The 20,558-nt window shown below is 44.7% G+C and overlaps 1 protein-coding gene and 1 pseudogene across 8 annotated transcripts in view; one reads left to right on the top strand and one right to left on the bottom strand.

The window, feature by feature from the left end:
- LOC113913164 (zinc finger protein 84) overlaps nucleotides 1-20,558 on the top strand; it is a 55,671-nt gene that overhangs the window by 19,299 nt on the left and 15,814 nt on the right. For 3 of the 8 annotated variants that reach the window (XM_027577211.1, XM_027577210.1, XM_027577205.1), the window contains exons 1-3: nucleotides 9,866-9,983; nucleotides 11,656-11,768; nucleotides 17,975-18,151. Coding sequence is in view for 6 of the 8 variants with exons in the window: in XM_027577205.1 (XP_027433006.1) it covers nucleotides 18,137-18,151 (15 nt within the window). In the remaining 2 variants the exon portion in view is untranslated. Of the gene's footprint in view, nucleotides 1-9,865; nucleotides 9,984-10,083; nucleotides 10,130-11,655; nucleotides 11,769-17,974; nucleotides 18,152-20,558 lie in introns of those variants that run through there. The other 5 variants (XM_035723875.1, XM_027577207.1, XM_027577206.2 and 2 more) reach the window with 4 other exon arrangements.
- On the bottom strand, nucleotides 15,841-16,573 carry LOC113913181 (annotated as a pseudogene).

The raw sequence follows: 20,558 nt of genomic DNA, 5'->3' as shown, positions 1-20,558 counted from the left end.
TTTATTGGAACATAACCATACGTTAATTGTATTGTCTGGTGGCTTTTGCACTAACTACAATGGCAGAGTTGTGGCAGATGCTGTTGCTTACAAAACCTGCCAAGTCCTGCTGTAGAGTCCCTCCCCCTCCCTGAAAAAGTGGACCTTGCCTTGTGGGAGGAAGCTTATTCTGCCAACACCTCAGGGCTCATTGCCACCAACTGTCTGCCCCAGTCTCTTAGAAGGATCCTACTATTGGCTTAGGTCTCACCTCAATTATCTCATTTTCACTTGATTATCTCTGTAAAGATACTATTGCTAATTAACTTCACATCCTAAGGTACTGGGGACTAGGAATCCAATACATCTTTTTTGAACAGACGTAATTCAACATGTAAGTTTGCCCTCTTGCGCCCTGCCCCCCATCCGTGTCCTTTTCACGTGCAAAATACATTCCCCCCAGCCGGCTTACTTCACCCAAGCATCAACTCCAAAATCTCTTAAATACCATCTAAATCAGATGTGGGTGAGATGGGGTATGCTTCATCCTGGGGCAGTATTCCTCTCCATTTGGGAATGTGTGAAACCAGACAGATTACCTGCTTCCAAAATACAATGATTAGACAGGCATAAAGTAGACTGTCCTATCCTAAAAGGGAGAAATCAGGAAAAAGGGTTGTGAGTCCCAAGCAAGTTAAAACCTGACAGGGCAAATTCCATTAGATTTTAAGGCCTGGGAATGATTCTCTGGCCAAACCTCGGTCCTCTGAGACCACTGGGTGATGGCCCTGCCCCTCATCCCTGGATGGTGGACAAGCCTCTGGAATTGAAAAGGTGGCTTCACCCTCTGAGTCCAAGGAGGTGGCTCTGCCCTCTGGGTCAGTCTTCCTTTGTCTTTTAAGGATGACCCATGTGCCCATCTAGAGAGCTCTATTGGCCTGTTTCCAGGACAGCCAACGACTTTCTTCATTCACCTTTCTCTGTCCCCTTCAATCCAAGTTGGTAGCATTCCTGCTGAGATGGCTGATGGATTCACAAGGCACACCCTTGTTCTCTCCAGAGCATGCTTTCTCATTTTTTTGCAATATGGATAAGCTGAGAATCTTTCAAATTTTCAAAATCTAGTTCCTTTATGCTTAACAATTCATTTTTCACTTTATCTCTGTCCTCCCGAATTGTACTATTAGCAAGAAGTCAGGCCATGTCTTCAACACTCTGCTTAGAAATCTGTTCAGCTAAACGTTCCAGTTCATTATAAGTTCTTTGTATGAAGCACTAGAACACAGTTTAGCCAAGTTCTCTGTCACTTTATTACAAAAATTATCTTTTCCTCCAATTGTCTTTTTTTTTTTTTTTAAAGATTTTATTTATCTGTTTGACAGAGAGAGACCCAGCGAGAGAGGGAACACAAGCAGGGGAGTGGGAGAGGGAGAGGCAGACTCCCCACCGAGCAGGGAGCCCGATGCGGGCTCGATCCCAGGACCCTGGGACCATGACCTGAGCCGAAGGCAGACGCTTCACAACTGAGCCACCCAGGCGCCCCCAATTTTCTTTTTTTTTTTTTTAAAGAACTACTTTTTGAAGATTTCATTTATTTATGTGCCAGAGAGAGAGAGCAAGCACAAGCAGGGGGAGAGGGAGAGGGAGAAGCAGGCTTCCCGCCGAGCAGGGAGCCCGATGCGGGCTCGATCCCAGGACCCTGGGATCCTGACCTGAGCCGAAGGCAGATGCCTAACGATGGAGCCACCCAGGCGCCCCTAAATAAATAAAATATTTTTAAAAAAATGATTACCGGGCACCTGGGTGGCTCAGTTGGTTAAGCGACTGCCTTCGGCTCAGGTCATGATCCTGGAGTCCCAGGATGGAGTCCTGCATCGGGCTCCCTGCTCAGTGGGGAGCCTGCTTCTCCCTCTGACCCTCCCGATTCTTGTGCTCTCTCTCATTCTCTCTCTCTCAAATAAATAAATTTTAAAAAATCTTAAAAAAAATAAATGATCACCTCTGTAGACTCTAAATAAGGTCACGTTCTGAGGTGTGTGGTCAGGATTCGAACATATCTCTTCTGCGGGGATACAATTCAACGCATAACAATCAACAAAGAAATAGACAGCTTGAACAACACTATAAACCTTGACCTAACATATACATGGAGCACTCCACCCAACTACAGCAGAATATACATTATTCTCAAGTGCACAGGGAATATTATACAGTATAGACCAAGTGCCAGGTCATAGAACAAACCTCAAAAATTTCATGATGCAGTCTTGTCAAAAGAACACTGCAACCAGCTTAACACTGCCAAATCTGGAACAGTTAGAGCATTCAAATAATGATAGCAGGTTATAACCAAAAGAATAAAATAAGTCCATGGATCCATATTTATATAAATATGCAAATGTATAAACAAGTAGGAGAGAAGGGAAAACTCTTATTTCTTTAAAGTAAAATATCAATATATAAGAAATGACATAATTAGAAAACTCACCCCTTGGTGGCCAGCACAGTAATATTTGTCTTAGGCAAGAATCATCATGAATGCAAAAATTAGGTGGGTGAAAGTTTTATGAGGGAATATTAGTCTTAAAACCTCTGCCCACGAGATACTTGTTAATTACAATTGGAAAAATAAGAATTTTACAAAAGAGAAATCTGGCATTTACCACCTTAAGCAATCAAAATGAATATCGCTATTTTTGGCACAAATAAATATGGAACTCTTGATATGGATCTCTGATAAAGACACATCACTTGTGTAGTATTCCTGCCAAAAATGCGTAACGTGAATCTAAATCATGAGGAGGGGCGCCTGGGTGGCTCAGTTAAGTGCCTGCCTTCGGCTCAGGTCATGATCCCAGGGTCCTGGGATTGAGCCCCGCGTCGGGCTCCCTGCTCCGCGGGAAGCCTGCTTCTCCTTCTGCCACTCCCCCTGCTTGTGTTCCCTCTCTCGCTGTGTCTCTCTCTGTCAAATAAATAAAATCTTTAAAAAAAAATCATGAGGAAACACCTAACAAACCCAGGATAGAGTCATTCAGCATGAAAATGGCAACACTTTTAAAAATGTTGAGGTCAGGAAAGACTGAAAGACTGATCCAGTTTAAAGGTAACTAAAGAGGGGCACCTGGCTGTCTCAGTCAGGGGAACATGCGGCTCTTGATTTTGGAGTTGTGAGTCGAGTCCCACGTGTGGACTAGAGTTTACCTAAAATTAAAAAAAATTTTTTTTTTTTTTTAAATTTAGAGGTAACTAAAGATACATGCAATCGGACATTGAATCCAAGTTTTGTTTCTTGGACTTTATGAGGACTATTGATGGAATTTGAATAAGTTCTGTGTATTTGATAATAGTACTGCATTTAGGTTCATTTCCTCAATTTGATAACTTACTGTGGTTAGATAATGGAATGACCTTCTTGGAGACACTCTGCAGTGTTCAGAATGTAGAGGAATTATGTCTGCAACTCATGCTTCTACCTTTCGAGAGAAGTATTTTCTTTTATGGAGAAAGCAGACATGGTAAAATGTTGACATCTGGGGAATGTAGGTAAAATGTATTTAGGAATCTTCCCTATCCTGTAAATTCTGTAATTCTGTGATTGTTTTTTCAACTTTTCATCAGTATCAAATCATTTCTAAATAGATAAAAAAATGAATTTAGCAAAGTAATCAGATGTCAGGTCAATATATCCAAGTCAGTTCTATTTCTACATACAAGAAAAACTTTGCAAAATGGAATTTAATAAAATGAATCTATTTTCAAAAGTATCAAAATACTAAATGTAAAAAAAAAATCTTGTGCTGTGGGAACTGTTCAGTATCATGTACTGATATTGAAGAGTTGTTCAGTTGTTGTTGATACATGAACCTACACAGGTGATAAAACTGAATAGAACTTCGTACATCAACATGAGTGTAAGTGAAACTGGAGAAATCTGAATACGTATTATGGGCTGTATTAAGGTCAATATTCTGGCTGTGATGTACTGTAGTTTTGCAAAATGTTAACATTGGGGTAAACTGGGCAAAGTATAAGGATCTCTTTCTGTTATTTTTAACACTACAGGTGAATTTATAATTATCTCAATAGAAGTTTCAATTAAAACAAATCTAATAAAGATGTAAAAGGGGAATGAATAAACTATTATATAGAGTCAATGGAATATTATGTTCTATGACTTAAAGTGCAACTGAATAAACCATATGTTCAAGCCCTAGGTATATAATATCATTGTTAGAGGCCAAAATAAAGTGAAACGGAATTACATATTATTTAGAGAGGCATGTATCTTGTGACAAAATGATGAAACAGAAGCAAGAAAATGATAACCAAACTATTCAGGATGGTGTCTGCTTCTGTGGAGGGGCAGCAAATAGAAGCTGCAAATTATTTGTAATTTCCTGTTTCTCAGACTGGGTGACAGATTCATGAACATTCATGAGAAAGTACTTGTAACTAATGTGAGATGAAAGGAGGACATAAATATAGACAATTTAGATTTTGAAAAATTATAGGAGAATACTAACGATAATCATGTACCACTAAATATGAAAGGTTATATTAAATTTCTCAATTTTCAGGGCGCCTGGGTGGCTCATTTGTTAGGCATCTGCCTTCGACTCAGGTCATGATCTTGGGGTCCTGGGATCGAGCCCTGCATTGGGCTCCCTGCTCAGCAGGGAGCCTGCTTCTCCCTCTTTCCCCTGCTTCTGCTCTCTTTGCATCTGTCAAATAAGTAAATAAAATCTTTAAAAAAATTCTCAATTTTCTTGCAAATTATACATGACCAAAATGGACCAAGCAGAAAAAGCAAGACTGAATAAGTCAGTAACAAATATGGAAATTGAATTGTAGTCAGAAATTTCCCTTAAGAAATGTAGCAAGCTTAGGTTACTGAACAGTAAAATTTTACCAAACATTAAAGGACTTGATCATTATGTTATACAAGCAGTATTGGAAAATTTTTTTTTAAAGATTTTATTTATTTATTTGACAGAGAGACACAGCGAGAGCAGGAACACAAGCAGGGGGAGTGGGAGAGGGAGAAGCAGGCTTCCCGCCAAGCAGGGAGCCCAGTGCAGGACTTGATCCCACGACCCCGGGATCATGACCCGAGCCGAAGGCAGATGCTTAACAACTGAGCCACCCAGGCGCCCCTGTATTGGAAAATTTTAAAAGGATAGATTACTCCCAAATTCATTTTACAATCCTAGTATAAACTTCATACCAAATCTGGATAGAGACTATAGAAAAACAATGATTATAGACCAAATAGATGAAAGTTTTCTGGGTAAAATGGAATCCAGGTTACTTTCCCCACACATTTGTATATTTAGGTTGAACTATATGAAATTACCGATAATGGGCCATTTTTGACATATATGGTGGATTTTTCTTTCCAAAGATGGCTGTAGCCAAGAGCCAGCCCTTTTTACCTCCCCTTCCACAATGTGGATGTACCACTCCTCCCACTGAGTCCCGTTTGCTGATGGTCCCTGGTAGCTGCAGAATGTGGTGGTGGTCTGCTGCGCCCCCTTACACACACACGCACACACACTGACACATGTGCACGTGCGCACATATACATGCACACACGTGCCACACGCGGGCACACACACACGGACACACGTGCATGCGTGCACACATACACATGCACACAGTGCGGACACACGGGCTACACGCGGGCACACATACATGCACACACGTGCACACGTGTTACACATATGCACAGACATGTTACACGTGGGCACACATGCACACACGCACGGAGACGTGCGAGCGCGCACGCACGCACACACACACACACACACACACACACACCATAAGTTAAAAAAAGGCAATGCAGCTTCTGCTGTCCCGACTGGAGTACTTGCTCGTGAAGCTCTCAGGCTGCCATGTGGCCAGTCCCTCAGGCTCTGGTGCTGGGGGGAGCCTCTGAGAGTCCACGCGGAGAAACTACATAGGTTCTGAGGCTACATGAAGAGAAAGAGATGCCCGTCCACCTCCCCATATACACTCCAGTGCCATCTTCCCAGCTGCAGCCACCAAACGGGACAGCATTACGTGAGATGTCCTGAACCACAAATGCCCAGCCAAACCTTTCCTGAAATCCTGACCAACAGAACCATGAGAACATCTTTGTTGTTATGTATGCTAAGATTTTGGGGGTGACATTTTAGGCAGAGTTGTGATTGAAATAGAAATTTGGCCTGGAAGTAGGGTCCTACTGGCCTTGGCACTGGGCGGTAAGCAGAATCTGGAAGACTCTTGAGGAAAATATTAGTGAAAACCTGAAGGGCCCTTGGGAAGGTTATTAGCAGAGCCTAGAGGTTGTTGGTGAGAGCTTGAAGGAACTCGAGGACAGTGTTATGGGAACATGGGGAAAGGAGACTTTTTAGGTAAAGGCAGACAAGTTATCAACATTGCCATCTAATGTAGATGGAAGATAGAAAACCCACCTAATGCCCTCAAATGGACGAGCCGAGATGTTAAGTGACCCAGACAGTTTTTTCAGCTAGTAAAATGTCCCCAAAGTAAGAAATGCCCTCAGGAGGGGCGCCTGGGTGGCTCAGTCAGTTAAGTGTCTGCCTTCAGCTCAGGTCATGATCGCAGGGTCCTGGGATCGAGCCCCACATCGGGGTCCCTGCTCAGCAGGTTCTGCTTCTCCCTCTCCTCCTGCCCCTCCCCCTGCTCGTGCTCTCTCTCAAATGAATAAATACCTCATGAACCCCTTCAGACGAAAAAAATGCTTTCTGACGACCTCCCCCACTTCGTGTGTACCCCCTGCAACAACACATATGTATAATTACTAAACTCCTTCTCCACCAAAATACTCTCAAAACAGAAATTTGGGAGTTCTCCTCTTTAAGAACAAGAAGGGGGGCGCCTGGGTGGCTCAGTCGTTAAGCAACTGCCTTCGGCTCAGGTCATGATCTCAGGGCCCTGGGATCGAGCCCCACATCCCGCTTCTCCCTCTCCCACTCCCCCTGCTTGTGTTCCCTCTCTCGCTGTGTCTCTCTCTGTCAAAAAATAAATAAAATGTTTAAAAAAAAAAAAAAAAGAACAAGAAGGAAGTCCGGGTGCCTCGGTGGCTCAGTCAGTTAAGCTCCTGACTCTTGATTTTGGCTCAGGTCATGATCTCAGGGTCCTGGCTCGGATGGGAGTCTGCTCGAGGATTCTCCTCCTCTCCCTCTGCTCTTCCCCCCTGCTCACATGTTCTCTAACTAAATAAATAAAATCTTAAAAAAAAAAGAAGTAAATCAACAAGCCCTCAGTGAGATAAGCCATGGCATCAGCTGGTAAACTCTAAGAACCCAGTTGCAGATCTGGGGGAAAATAATTTTGAAGATTTTATTTATTTATTTGAGAAGGAGACAGAGCATGAGTCGGGGGGAGCAGCAGAGGGAGAGGGAGAAGCAGACTCCCCGCTGAGCAGGGAACCAATGCGGGGCTTGATCCCAGAACCCCAAGATCATGACCTGAGCTGAAGGCAGACACTTAACTGACTGAGCCACCCAAGTGCCCCTGGGGGAGAAACATTTTGACGAAAATTTCATTACAACCTCAATTTCCAAGAATATTTTCCATCACTTTTCCATGAGGTTGAAGACATGCTAAGTAAAGAGTTACCATGAGTGTTATGAGTGTTCAGTTAAAAAAAAAAAAAAAAGAAATGGCAAAGTGAGTAGAAAGAAAAAAAATATAGGACAAAACTTATGGTATGGGGCGCCTGGGTGGCTCAGTCGGTTAAGCATCTGCTTTCTGCTCAGGTCATGATCTTGGGGTCCTGGGGTTGAGTCCCACATCGGGCTCCTGAGTCTGTTTCTCCCTCTCCCTCTGCCCCTCCCCCCTGCTTGTGCTCTCTCTCTCTCTTTCTCAAATAAATAAAATCTTTCAAAAAAGGTTAAAAAATAAAAATCTTAAATTTTTTTTAAAAAAACTGAAAAATTCAAAGATATATTGGTGGAGTAGAGTCAATGTAATAAAAATACTAATGCTTACAAAATATAAATTTAATAAAATTCCTGTCAAAACAATAGAAGCATTTTCTTTCTTGAAATGGGACAGATCTTAACATTTCCATGAAAGTTTGCAGGTCTCAAACTATCCAAGGCAATCATGGGCAAGGACAATTAGAAGAGATTTCTGTTCTAGATACATGAGGTTTTTATTAAGCTAGAATAATAAAACAGAGTGGTGCGGCGCCTGGGTGGCTCAGTTGGTTAAGTGACTGCCTTCGGCTCAGGTCATGATCCTGGAGTCCGGGGATCGAGTCCCGCATCGAGTCCCGCATCGGGTCCCGCATCGGGCTCCCTGCTCGGCGGGGAGTCTGCTTCTCCCTCGGACCCTCCCCCTCTCATGCTCTCTCTATTTCATTCTCTCTCTCAAATAAATAAATAAAATCTTTAAAAAAATAAAAAAGATTTTATTCATTTATTTGGCAGAGACACAGCGAGAGCGGGAACACGAGCAGGCGGAGCGGCAGAGGGAGAAGCAGGCCTCCCGCGGAGCAGGGAGCCCGAGGCGGGGCTCGATCCCGGGACCCCGGGACCGTGACCTGAGCCGGAGGCAGACGCCCGGCGCCCCGCACTTCAATTTTAAAAATCCTGATCTTAGATATACCCGTCTCTTGTCAGCGAGTCCTCCTGATGTTCCGGCGTTAAGGAGCGCACTGGTTTTATGGTTAACGTCTATGTTTATCTCCGAGCGCGAGCGCGAGCGCGCACACAGCCCGGGAGGGGAGGCAGGGGGAGAAACAGATTCTCCGCCGCGCAGGCAGCCCAACAAGGGACCCGGGCCCCTGGCCCGGGCCGGAGGCAGACGCCCGACTGACTGCGCCACCGCGGCGCCCGGGAAGGTCCCTTTACGTTTCAGACGTTCGTTTCGTACTGCGGAGGTGGTGCTGTTTCCCCTCGGACTCGCCGATAGGGCGGTACGGACGCACGGCCCAGCCACCCGTGTTCCCGCCGCGTTCCAGGGTGCTGGCGGGAGGTACTGCCCGCTCCTCTGTGGGCAATGCCTCAGGGTGGTCGAGTGTTGCAGGGTCATCCTCAGGTTTTGTCTGAGCTTTTTCAAACCATACATTTGTCGATTTTGGTGTCTTTATGCTGAGTAGTCAGTAGAAAAATTCCTCCTTCTATTTCCTCTGGTAATTTTACATGTAAGAATTCTCTGATCACTTGAAAAAATTCCCCGGAAACTCAATGTTCGATGCTTTTCGGCGCGGGATCTCTGAAACTGTCTTCATCTTTACTCATGAAGTGGTTTTCTCCTTTCTCGGGTCAAATTTGACACATCCATTCCTGGAGAGTCAGCTGTTTCACCAAGAATTTCTAATTTCTTAGCGTTCAGGGGATTCTCACTCGACTTCCTGCATGTCTGTGGTTATTCTCTCTTTATCACCCTGCCCTTCTGTCTCTTTGTAAGGGTAGTGACTTGTTTGTAACTCCCCCCCGCACTTGAATTATGATCAGCTTTACTTTTTCCTGTTAATTCCTATCTACTTAACGTAAATGTACGCATACATTTTTTTATTTCCTCACTTGAATTCTTAAGCCAGTTGTCTTTTTTCCCCCCTTTTTTCTAACGTATTGGTGGGTTTGAAATCCTGACCCTATACATCGCTCCCAGACGCGCGTTCACGCCGCTCGCTCCCGGGCGGGCGGTCGCCCTCGCGTCTGCAGGCGACCAGCGAGCCCCAGACGCAGGGACGCCTACGTGCCGCGGTGCCTTCTGGGAAGTGTAGTTCAAAGGCGGCTTCCTGGAGTGACCAAAAAAAAAAAAAAAGGAAAGAAAAGCAAAAACAAAGGCGTCTTTCTCTCGCGCACGCGTACTCGCACTCACACGGCCCCTGACGCTTTCGGGTTGCGCCCCTTCTCTTTGTCCGTGGCCGCCAAGCAAGAGGCGAGTGTGGGCGTCTCCGCGCGCGCGGCCGCATCTCCGTGCGCGGCCCCCGGCTCCGCCGCAGCCCGGTCGGCAGCCCGCGGACCCACAAGCACCGCACGGAGGTCCGCGGGCCGGGGAGGCGTGCGGGCCAGGGGCGCATGCGGGCCAGCGGCGCATGCGGGCTGGGGGCGGGGCGGCGGCGGGGCTGGGGGCGCTGGGGCGGGTCACGTGGCTCGTGGGCCTGCGCGTCCAACGACGGAGGTCTGGGGTCCGTGCTGGCGGTGGGGGTGGTTCGGGGGCGGACTTCGTCCGGGCCGGCGTTTGGGACGAGTGCGGGGGTCGTGTGGGCGGCAGGCTCGGAGGCCTGTGGGCACCGGCGTGTGGGCGGGCGGGGGTTCGCGGGCAGCGCGGCGGGGCGCGTGGTGAGTGGGGGGGCGCGGGGTCCGCGCGCGGGTGCGGGGACGCCCCGGTTCCTGGATGCGGCCCTCGAGGGCGCCCCCTCGCCGGGCGTCCCTGGCTGTGCGGGGGCCGCGGGCCCCGGGCACGTGCGCCCCGGGGGCCGCGCAGGGAGGGTGTGGGGTCCCGCTGCCGGGGCGACTTCCCTGCAGGGCCGCCTGTCCCCCTCCAGTCTGGCTTCACCCAGCCCCGTTCTGCCTCTTATCAGTAGAGCTGTTTTTTTTTTTTTTTTTTAAAGGATTTTATTTATTCATTTGAGACGCAGAGATACAAAGAGAAAGCAGGAGCAGGGAGAGAGGCAGAGGGAGAGGGGGAAGCAGCGGGGCTCCATCCCAGGACCTTGCGATCATGACCTGAGCCCAAGGCAGACGCTTAACCATCGGAGCCACCCAGGCGCCCCAGTAGAGCTGTTTTTAAAGGCTTCGCTACTAAAAACAAAAACCCCAAAGCCAGAAACAAACCCCACATAGGTTTTTGATAGCAGCTGGTTGCTACGGCCTGAAGTTCTCTCTCTCTGACTGTGATCCACCTCTGCCACTTTGGACACTCCATTCTACGATTTCGGGGGTCTCACGTTTATCGCCTGAAAATGAGGGAGTGCAAAGAAATGACCTTTTTCTTTTTTTCTTTTCTAGTTCTAATGCTTTTTGCTGTCATTAACGCATACTTTTTTTTTTTAAATATTTGTTTATTTGAGAGAGAGAGAGAAAACAAGCCAGAGAGGGGCAGAGAAGCAGGCTCCCAAGGAGCAGGGAGCCCGATGCGGGGCTCGATCCCAGGACCCTGGGAGCATGACCTGAGCCTAAGGCAGGCGCTTAAGGACTGAGCCACCCAGGCGCCCCTGTTTTGTTTGTTTTTAAGTAGCCTCTACACCCAGCGTGGAGCCCAATGCGGGGTTTGAATTCACGACCCTGAGATCCAGACCTGAGCCGAGATGGAGAGTCGGGCACTTAACTGGCTGAGCCATCCCGATGCCCTTCTTTCTTTTGTTTTTATCCTTATTTTGCCCTGGTGGCATTATTTCAGGATAGGGGACTGGATGGCACCAGTACTGGAATGTAAACAGAAATTCTGGAGGCCTTTGCCCCCCCCACCCCCCACTTTTGTTGAGGGGCTGTGACTGCAGGTCTTTGGGGACACTGAATGGGACCAGTGGCCTGGATCTGCCACTTCCTAGGTGTGTCATCGATGTTGGGCAAGTTGCTGAACCTCTGTGCCTTACCACTTTTTGTAATGGGTGCTGGATGCATTAAAAAAAAATGTGTAAAACATCTGTCACAGTAAGTAAGTAAATGTTATTTTTTATTATTCTCTACGTTTCCCCTGAAATTCCTTCAGAACTTGATGCTAAGTGGAACTACACGATGATGCTGATGGTTGCCCCTTCCTTCTGAAGACAAATGTGAGAGCTGTCTCAGGGAAAGCTGCGTGTTATGCAGGAAGCTGCCAAGGTACACAAAAATAGTCCGTTAAACTGGGCCAGTTGTACAGAGAAGGGCTTAGGCTTCCATTTGCTGAGAGGACACGTGGGAGCCATATAAAAGAGTTCAGGAGAAAACTTCTCAAAACTTCCAACTTTCAAAAACACGTTTAAATTAGAGTAAGGTTGAGTCTGCGTTTTTCTGAATAACAAATACTGGAAATAATACTACCACACTGATGGCTTGTCACACTTGTTCACCTGAAATTCTCAATTCTGTGTATTTTCTATAGTAAGTCTACATCATTTTTTTTTCTTTGAGAGGGAGTTGGGGAGGGACAGAGGAAGAAGGGGGGAGAGAGTCTCAAGCAGACTCCCCGCTGAGCATGCTGAACTCAGGGCTTGATCCTAGGACCCCAAGATCATGACCTGAGCTGAAATCGCGAGCTGGATGCTTAACTGACTGAGCCCCCACAGGCACCTCTTAGGTCCACATCATTTGACATGACATGATGAGTTTTCTACTTTTGATGAGTTTTCATTGAAACCCAAGTAATCTTTACTGAGTAGTCTTTGACAACAATTACAAAGGAAATTTTAAAATCATACTGTGAATTTGGCCGTCTGCTTAAGGAAATGGCTTGTGTGATAAACATAGTTTTATTTGTCACAGTGCCAGAATTTTTTTTTTTAAGATTTTATTTATTCATGAGAGACAGAGAAGCAGAGGGAGAAGCAGGCTCCCCACTGAGCAGGGAGCCCGATGCGGGACTCGATCCTAGGACCCTGGGATCATGACCTGAGCCGAAGGCAGACGCTTAACCCTCTGAGCCACCCAGGCGCCCCCAATGCCAGAATTTTTATTATGTGAAATGAAGGTAAAGCATAATGCAAAGCAAATGACATTTGTTGTAGGTATATTTTCCTGGTGTTTGTGTGGAGCAGGGGAGTGGTTATGCGGTTATAACTGACTTTTTTTTTTAACCATGCAGAGGTTTTTAAATTTTTTAATGGTCAAATTTATTGACTTTTAATTATGGTTTTTGTCTTTGTATTATGTATAGGCAAATTTTCCCCCAAATTACACAAATAATCATCTGTGTTTTCTTTTTAATTAAAAAATTTTTTTAAGATTTTATTTATTTATTTATTTGACAGAGAGAGACACAGCGAGAGCAGGAACACAAGCAGGGGGGGTGGGGGAGGGAGAAGCAGGCTTCCTGTTGAGCAGGGAGCCCGATGTGGGGCTCGATCCCAGGACCCTGGGATCATGACCTGAGCCGAAGGCAGACGCTTAACCAGCTGAGCCACCCAGCGCCCCTTTTATTTTTTATTAACATATAACGTATTATATGTTTCAGGGGTACAGTTCTGTGATTCAACAGTCTTACACAGTACACAGCCCTCACCATAGTACATACCCTCCCCAATGTCCATCACTCAGCCACCCCATCCCTCCCACCCCCCACCACTCCAGCAACCCTCCGTTTGTTTCCTGAGATTAAGAGTCTCTTATGGTTTATCTCCCTCTCTGGTTTTGTCTTGTATCATTTTTCCTCTCTTCCCCAATGATCTGCCTTGTTTCTCAAATTCCACATATCAGTGAGATCATATGATAATTGTCTTTCTCTGATTGACTTATTTTGCTTAGCATAATACCCTCTAGTTCCATCCACGTTGTTGAAAATGGCAAAATTTCATTTTTTGATGGCTGCATAATATTCAATTGTATACATACACCACATCTTTATCAATTCATCTGTTGATGGACATCTGGGCTCTTTTCCATAGTTTGGCTATTGTGGACATTGCTGCTATAAACATTGGGGTGCATCAACTGTTTTCTTAAGGCATCGTTGTGGTTTAAATTAAAATCCATATGGAAGTAGTTTGTTTTAATGTGTGAGATACAAAACTAGCTTTATTTTCTTCTAAATATTAATAATTTCTGTTCATTAAACAATCTCTGCCCCTTTCCCCGCTCATGTGCATGTTCTGTCTTTCTCAAATAAATAAAATCTTAAAAAAAAAGCCACATTTATGGCCTGCTAAATTCTTTTTTTTTTTTTTTAAGATTTTATTTATTTATTTGACAGGGAATGACAGAGCAAGAGAGGGGGAACACAGCAGGGGTAGTGGGAGAGGGAGAAACAGGCTCCCTGCTCTGCCTGATGTGGGGCTCGATCCCAGGATCCTGGGATCATGACCCAAGCCAAAGGCAGATGCTTTAATGACTGAGCCACCCGGGTGCCCCTGGTCTGCTAAATTCTTACATATTTGAACTGTTATGCTTAATTCATCTGAATGTCTTATGGAGACAGTGTCAAATATTTTTAATTATTTGATTTTATAATACATGTTAATATTACATGGACCTGTTCACATTCATTATTCTGTAATTTTTTAAAAGATTTATTTATTTGAGAGAGGGGGTGTGTGCATGTTGGGGGAGGGGAAGAGGGAGAGAATCTTCAAGCAGACTCCCCACCGAGTGCGGAGTGGAGCCTGACTCAGGGCGCAATCTCACTACCTTGAGATCACAACCCGAGCCAAAATCAAGAGTCATTCGCTTAACCAACTGAGCCACCCAGGTGCCCCAATTATTTTTTATTTCTAAAAGTGTCCAAGGTATTCCTGAACGTTTTTTCTTCCAGATGAACTTTAGAATTGCTTGGATTTTTTTTTTTTTTTTAAGATTTTATTTATTTATTTGCCAGAGAGAGAGTGAGAGTACGAGCAGGGGGAGTGGGAGAGGGAGAAGCAGACTCTCGGCTGAGCAGGGAGCCTGATGCGTGACTCAATCCCAGGACTCTGGGATCATGACCTGAGCCAAAGGCAGGTGCTTCACTGACAGAGCCACCCAGCCGTCCCTAGAATTGCTTATTAAAGAAAAACTTTTTGAGATTATGATTGGACTCGACTAACGATAGAAATCATTTGGGGCTGATCAGGTCATGATCCTGGAGTCCCGGGATCGAGTCCCGCATCGGGCTCCCTGCTCAGCAGGGAGTCTCCTTCTCCCTCTGACCCTCCCCCCTCTCATGTGCTCTCTCTCTCTCATTCTCTCTCTTAAATAAATAAATAAAATCTTAAAAAAAATAAAAAAAATATCATTTGGGGCTAAACTACATCACTGTGAAGTAATTTATCCCAGAGCAAGACCAGATTGTACATGTATGAAGCCTCTCTTTATAGTCTCCATTGGTGGTTTTAGTTTCTTTCATACGGATCTTACATGTTTTTGTCCAAGTATATTCCTACATAGTTTGTTTTTTCTTTTAGAGTAGATTTTATTTTCTACCTTTTTATTGTTTTACATGAGAAGGCTGTGGCTATCATAGAACTGTGTTTATTGACCTGGAACGATGGTCTTTACGTAGTAGGGGGAAAAATCACAAAAGTGGTTTTGATTTATTTATTGACAGAGAGAGAGAGACAGCGAGAGAGGGAACACGGGGAGTGGCAGAGGGAGAGGGAGAAGCAGGCTTCCCGCGGAGCGTGGAGCTGGGATCCCAGGACGCTGGGATCAACACCTGAGCCGAAGGCAGATGTTTAGCAACTGAGCCACCCAGGCGTCCCCAAAAATGGTTTTTAAATGTGACCACATACTTACATTTTTGTTAAAAAATATCCAGTTTCCCCATCTCCTAAGAAGGGTTGTCTGTGGTGTGGTAATAGAGGTACCAGTTGTTTCTTATTAGCTTGTATACATTTCTGAATTTTGCCATCGTGTTCCACTGCTGCAGTAATAAGTATAGCTAATACTTGGGTAACGCTCATACGCCCCCACTGTTCTAAGATGCAGGTATTTTCATTATGTAAAAGCATCATTTCTTGTGTAACTGGGAGAAACCTCCCTATGTGTTTCTGAACTGGTGCTGAAGTTTGAGTTGCAGAAAGGCATGAAAGGGAAGAGCTTTTTTTTTTTTTTCCACTTTCCTGAACTTTATTAAAGAAAAAACAATGATGGTAAATCTCGAGAACATAGTCAATTTTCTAGGATTCTTCCCTTGAAAATGTGACACCTGATTTCCAAACACATGCCAGAGCGTACATGGTTCCCAATTGTACTAAGTAGGTGAGAAGCTGAAATCCTAAAATGTTCATCTTCTGACTTTCCCCAGTCTGTGGTCTGTCTTTGGATCAGCGATAATTGCCTGAACAGCTACTATGGCTTCATGAGTTTTTTCCGTGGCTCTCTGAGCTCTTCTATATGCAGCAGTCGCAGAATTTGAGCAGCTTCATTAAGAACTGCATCTCCTGTGTCAAAACCAAGAATATGTTTGTCTAAAGCAACAGGCAAGTCCTCTTTTGTTTGATTTGCTTTAGCAACTGCATCCTTGGTCAGTCGCTCCTGGACCAAAATGCGAATTGCCTTAAGCGTTACCAGGTAATCATCATTACACTGAATCTGAAGAAGGTTAGCCAAAGCCATTACACCAGCTTTAAAATCACGATTATTTACATCTAAGTTGATCAATGGCTCTGCATTTTTAGCTGCATTATCAGCATTTTTTGTATTATCCGGGACCAAGTCCTTGTATTTTTCAGCATTATCTCCATATTCAAGTCTAACAGCTAAACCAAGAAGCCAGTCAATTGCTTCTTGTCGGTCTTGAATCTTGAAAGGACAATTAACATCTTTGAGATACTTTTCAAAGAACTTGGGCCAGTCACTGCTGTGGATGGTTCTTAAATTACCTCTGTCTTCAATCTTGTAGTGTCTGATTTTCTGGTCTTAAAGCCAAACAATAAAAGTTTCTAAATTGTTTCATCTTTGCAGTTGAAGCCAGCCGGGTTGTGGTAGTCAAGGGCTGTCAGCTTGCGTTGGAACATGGTCCCCGCATCTCGCTCTGGTCCCCCGGGCTTCGGCTGGGAGAGCAAGAGCTTTTTTTTTTTTTTTTTTTTTTTTTTTTAAAGATTTTTATTTATTTATTTGAGAGAGAGAGAGAGAATGAGATAGAAAGCACGAGAGGGAAGAGGGTCAGAGGGAGAAGCAGACTCCCTGCTGAGCAGGGAGCCCGATGTGGGACTCGATCCTGGGACTCCAGGATCATGACCCGAGCCGAAGGCAGTCGCTTAACCAACTGAGCCACCCAGGCGCCCCAAGAGCTTGTTTTTTAAGTGTTGTTTTTTTATTATGATTTGGGGGCAGCAGGCCGTTCATCATTTGTGTTTCTGTGGAAATATGGTGACTGAAAGTGTGCACAGAGATAAAAGCTAATTTGAGGATGTATGAAGGGTGTCTGCATAAATACACCCACGTGACATGATTTTAGTAGTAAGTGCCTTGAGCATAGCAAGAAAGAGAAACAATATTCCAATTCTGCTACTTAACAGCTATGCAGTCACTTTAAAGATCTCTGCTTGCTTTTGGTACGGTGGAGATTCTGTTAAATGCCTCCTCGGGTTGTCTGTGAGTGTCATAAAGTGCTTAGTATTTTCCCTTACATGAAGAAAGCATTCACATTCCTTTTATTATTTCATTTATTCCTCAGAATGCCACTGTTAAGTGGACCCAAAGGTCCACTTTACCTCACAATTTTAGCAAGTAAAAAAATGAGGCTTAAAAGCCAAGAAAGGAGCATGATTTGGCATATGGAGTGCCATTATGCAATGATTAAAGCATAATCTTCCAGAAATACATAACCTCCTTGTGTCGAACAACATAGCTTTAAACATATAATCCAAATATCAACAAGATTACAAGGTAAAATTTACCAAACTGTAATCTTATTGGGAGATTTTAACATACTTCCTTCAAAAGTTGATAGAGTTGAGGGGGTGTAGACCCCTTTCGTAGGGAGCTAAGGCTCATACAGATAAAGATTGTCTGGTTTTGCCCAAAGCCATGTAGCCAGTTAAGGGAAGAGTTGATTGAAACTCAAGTCTTTTTTAATGCAAATCACTTAAGCTCTCCAAATTCCATCTGCCTAAAATAGAGTTGTACTTCGTTGCACCTGTGAAAGTGATTTATCCTGTAGTGTCCAGAGTGAGCAGTGAGTGGATATCAGAAGTACTTTATTTCTGCTATCTCTTGCCAAGTCACAGACTTCCGCTCTTCTTTTGCACTGTATCCTGTTCCTATTCCTGGCTAGCCCTATTTCAGTTACATAGAAACACAGATGACCGTGAATGCCTGATTCCTAGCAAGAGGAGAAAAGATTTTAGGTGCAGCAAGAGTATACCCATCAAAGTGCATTTGTTCCTAAGTCCACGAATCCTGGTTACCCACAGATAAGCCTGCTCATGTGATGTAAGGAAGGAGCTCCTGGAGCCAGGAACCTGCTCCCGGTGTGAGAGACCCAGCCACGGCCTCCTGGCGGAGCTCCGGGACAAAAGCAGAAGAGACTTGGGGTGGAGCAGAGCTCAGAGGTGCTACTCATCTTGCAACAGAAAATGACCATGTTACAGGTGAGGTGATTGCTTCTTTATTTTCCAGGGGATTAGAAGAGGTGTGTACGTCTTCTAGTGAAAAAAGTATAAGTAGTTAAGAAATCAGGGGAAAATAGCCTCAGCATAGAAGACCTGGGTTGGGACAAAACGGGAGCAGTTAGAACAGTGGGGTCAGGGGCGCCGGCTCCCTGCACTGTGGAAAATCCATGTGTAACTTTCAGCTCCCCCAAAACTTACCTCCTCACAGCCTACTGTTGACCAGAAGCCTTACCGGTAACAGGTGATAGCATGTATTTTCTATGTGTATTATATGCTGTGTTTTATGATAAACCTAGGGAAAAGAAAATGTTATTAAAGTCATAAGAGAAAATACATTTATAGTACTATAACAGTATTTATTGAAAACTCCACATGTAAGTGGACCTGCACAGTTCACACCCGTGATGTTCAAGGTCCAACTTTTTAATTTTTTTTTTAAAGATTTTATTTATTTGAGAGAGAGAGCACAAACAGGGGTAGCGGCAGGCAGAGGGAGAGAGAGAAGCAGGCTCCACACTGAGCAGGGAGCTTGCTATGGGGCTCCATCCCAGGACCCCGGGATCATGACCTGAGCCAAAAGCAACACTTACTCGACTGAGCCACCCAGGCGCGCCTTCAAGGGTCAACTTCATAGGACCTTGAGAAGGTCTTAAGATTTTAACTGCTTTTGTTTTTGTTTTGTTAGAGAGAGAGTGTGAGCAGGGTGGGAGGTGGCAGGGCAGAGGGAGAGGGAAAGGGGGGAATCTTAAATAGATTCCACACCCAGCACAGAGCTCCATGGGCTCGATCCCACAATCCTGAGATCATGACCTCAGCTGAAATCAAGTCAGATGCTTCAACTGAGCCACCCAGGCGCCCCTGAATTTTTGTAAGCCATAGTGTCCTACATAATTAATGAATTTGAGCTACAAACTTGGTTTTCAAATTTTTAGCAGTTACAATAAAGAAATAAGAATGTTTCTACGAGTTGCATTATCCAAAGGTAAAAGTAAATTAGTTCTTCATAGAAAGTAAATATTTCTTGGTCATTCTTTGATGAAGTTTTTGAATAAATGATATAGTGTGGGTAATGCCCTCAGAGAAATGTAAATCCCTGGGTCTTACAGTCATTTTTCATAGTTTTCCACAGAGTGTGACCCAAGCGGAAAATACCAAAGTACTTAGTAATCCTAATTGCATATTTTATGTACCTCTTTAATTGTGAGGCAGTATTCACATATGGAAAAGTACATAAAATGTAAAGGTACAGCTTAATGAATTATTATCAACTGCATACCCGTGAGGCCGCCATTCAGGTCAAGAAGTAGAACATTCCCAGCCCAAATGAGGCCCTTCGTGTGCCAATCACAACCTCTCCCTCCTGACAGAGGGAACCGGGATCCCGACTTTTGTAACCATTTCTGTGCTTCTCTTTCTAGTTTTACTCCTAAGTGTTCATCCTTAAACACTGCAGTTTGGTGTCATCTGCTGTAGTATATAGTGATTTGTGTTTTGTTTCTTTCACTTAACATTTTGTTTATGAGATTCATTGCAAGTGCAACCTTCTGTCCAGTGAAGGCAGCTTCTTAATATCACTGAATTCAGTCAGTGTTCAAAATTCCAGTTGTCTCCTGAAACCCCAAATCGTTTGAAGTTTGGGTCAGAATCTGGGTACAGTTCATACAGTGTAATTGGTTGATCTGGGTCTCTTAAGTCCCTCTTAACCTATTGGCTCTTTTTTCCTAGCCCCATTAAAAAAAAAAAAGATTTTATTTATTTGAGAGAGAGAGAGAGCAAGAGAGAGCACTGAGCTGGGAGGAGAGGGAGAAGCAGGCTCCCCGCGGAGCAGGGAGCCCGACGTGGGGCTCGATCCCAGGACCCTGGGACCCTGACCTGAGCCGAAGGCAGATGCTTAACAACTGAGCCACCCAGGCGCCCCGAGGCCAGGTGATTTATTCTCTGGCTTTCCCACTGTCTGGGTTTTGCTAGTGTTGCTGGTGTGCTCTGTTTCCTGCAGTGCATAGATTTGGAACTGTGCTGTCCAGTACAGAAGCCGCCGGCCACATCAACTGTTTAAAATGATTAAATCTAGCCCCGAGTCACACTGGCCTCATTTCAGGTGCTCAGAAGCCACAAATTAGCACAGATAAAGAATATCTCCATCTTCACAGATCTGCTCTGGAGACTTGATCAGATTCAAGTGTGACTTTTTTTTGGCAAGAGTATTTCAGAGGTTTTGGTACATGGTCTTTCAGGAGGCAACTTCCATCTGCTTGTCCCTTTGTCATGCCAGCAACTTTATATGGTGGTTGCCTTGATGGATTATTTCATTAGGGGCTACAAAGTGATACCCTGCTTCTACCTGCTCTTTGTTTCATTTTTCCCCCCCCACTTCTTTGTTAATTAA

The sequence above is a fragment of the Zalophus californianus genome, chromosome 14 (assembly GCF_009762305.2).
Source record: "Zalophus californianus isolate mZalCal1 chromosome 14, mZalCal1.pri.v2, whole genome shotgun sequence".
NCBI lineage: Eukaryota > Metazoa > Chordata > Mammalia > Carnivora > Otariidae > Zalophus > Zalophus californianus.
Note: the sequence above shows the minus strand (reverse complement) of the source record. Positions and strands in the feature narration are given on the sequence as shown.